The sequence below is a fragment of the Palaemon carinicauda genome, chromosome 1 (assembly GCF_036898095.1).
Source record: "Palaemon carinicauda isolate YSFRI2023 chromosome 1, ASM3689809v2, whole genome shotgun sequence".
Taxonomy (NCBI): Eukaryota; Metazoa; Arthropoda; class Malacostraca; order Decapoda; family Palaemonidae; genus Palaemon; species Palaemon carinicauda.
In genome coordinates this window covers 74,001,152-74,003,394 of record NC_090725.1, presented here as the reverse complement: position 1 = coordinate 74,003,394, position 2,243 = coordinate 74,001,152, and the positions used below count along the sequence as shown (strand labels likewise).

Below are 2,243 nucleotides of genomic sequence, written 5' to 3'. Positions count from 1 at the left end.
GAGAGAGAGAGAGAGAGAGAGAGAGAGAGAGATGCTTTAACCTTTGATCGGTTTCTTCATCTATTTAGTGATGCAGATGAATGTATGAATCGAAGGTCAATGAATTAAGGTATTATAGATTATTTTATCAATTGAGAGAGAGAGAGAGAGAGAGAGAGAGAGAGAGAGAGTGAAGCGATGCTTTAACCTTTGATCGGTTTCTTCATCTCTATTTAGTGATGCAGATGAATGTGTGAATCGAAGGTCAATGAATTAAGGTATTATAGATTATTTTATCAATTGAGAGAGAGAGAGAGAGAGAGAGAGAGAGAGAGAGAGAGATGCCGGAGGTAGGCACGGAGGCAGAGGCAGGGGATGAGAGTGCGTCGGTGGGAGATAAGAAGATGCCCTAGAATGCTCAGCAGTTCTCACATATCATAGTGGCAGTAGTGAACGTCATTTCGTCTTTTACGAACAGACTGGAGTGAGTGAGCCGCGAGAAGTAAGTATATAAGTTTATGTCTCTATGTCCATGCATATCGCATTTGATCCAAAAACATGTATTCCACTGTATTCAGATCATATTAACCAACATTAAGCTAACATGGCAACAACGAATACAATACAGTAGTAGCAGTGATTTTCGTGTGTTGAGGGAGCAAGACTAGTGTTTCTCTTAGGGGCGGAGCTGAAGCCAAATTACTGAAACACTGAAAGAATATAAATCTAGATATTACGTATTTCAAATTCAAAGCTTCTAAAGTAAGCACAGGAAAGAGAGGGACTTTATTAGACCCCAGCTGTTGTCATTGCTCGAATTTCTGTTGCAAGTGTGATACATTGAACTGTCTTACCACTGCTGGTTCCCAAGATCATAGGTATAGTATAAAGGGAGGCTGCGAAATTTCTAATGTATCGAGGATCGAGATCACTCCTAGGTAGAGTCTCAATCAATGCCTAAGTAAGTTATACTACGTTATTCTTTTATTTCTATACTAATTATTTGTATTTACCGAGAATATTTATGCTTGAGTTAGTGATAGCTAAAAAAAATACATACAATTTGGTCTGTTGGCTTGTCTTAAATAAGGGATGACTTTCAATTTGTATTAGGAACTGCATTTGTAGAGAAGTCGTTCAGATTTAATCATATACGTTTATATCCTTCTAAACTATTATATATATTTGATGACAAAATATACAACTGCATGTAGTGTGATCCAGTATATATTGTCTATTTTTGTATATCTCTGATAGTTAACAGTCAATTTTCACCATTTTTTTCACTATCCTTGTTTCAACAGTTTCCATCACTTGGTTTATTAATAAGACGCTGATATTTCAGTCAAATTGAGCATAATGGCATGATCAGTGACCTAAATATTCTGTAATATTGTTTCAAGGCAAAATCACCACATACAAATGGGGATTTAACCAATGGAAAAGGAAAATGATCACTTTTATTAATACATTCATCTATTATCACAATCACAATGTCATAATATGAGGATTTACAATTTCTATTATTTTATTTATTGATTACAAGTTCTTTTAGTTTGGCATAATCTGAACTAAGGTAAGAAAAGTCCCTTTCCGAATATCAAGATTTTTCTTAAAAGCTAAATCGCTTCATCTAAAATTATCTCTTTCAATCAAAAACTAAACGCTCCTATATAGTGATGCTTTACACGCACACACGCACCCGCATATATATATATATATAAATATATATATATATATATATATATTTATATATATATATATATATAGAGAGAGAGAGAGAGAGAGAGAGAGAGATAATATATATACACTTATATATATATATATATATTATATATATACAGTACTTATATACTGTATATATATGTATATATATATATATATATCTATATATACTGTATATATATATATATATATACATATATACATATATATATACATATATGTATATATACATACATATATATATATATATATACAGTATATATTATATGTATATATATAGATATATATATACATAGAATATATACTTATATATATACATATAATATATTTACTTATATACACACACACACACACACATATATATATATATATATATATACTATATATACTGTATATATATGTATTTATCAATATATATATATATATATATATGAATTTATATATATATAGTATATATAATTATTTATATAGATATATATACACATATCAATATATATATATATATATATATAGTATATATAATTATATATATAGATATA

General features: G+C 29.4%; 1 protein-coding gene across 3 annotated transcripts in view; it reads left to right on the top strand.

Moving 5' to 3' along the window:
- Positions 1-346: 346 nt before the first annotated feature.
- The window catches only part of LOC137642485 (cocaine esterase-like), a 38,219-nt gene continuing 36,322 nt past the window's right edge, over positions 347-2,243 (top strand). For 2 of the 3 annotated variants that reach the window (XM_068375096.1, XM_068375078.1), the window contains exon 1: positions 639-940. In XM_068375096.1, coding sequence (XP_068231197.1) covers positions 933-940 — 8 coding nt within the window. In that variant the 5' untranslated portion in view covers positions 639-932. Of the gene's footprint in view, positions 482-638; positions 941-2,243 lie in introns of those variants that run through there. The other variant, XM_068375087.1, reaches the window with a different exon arrangement.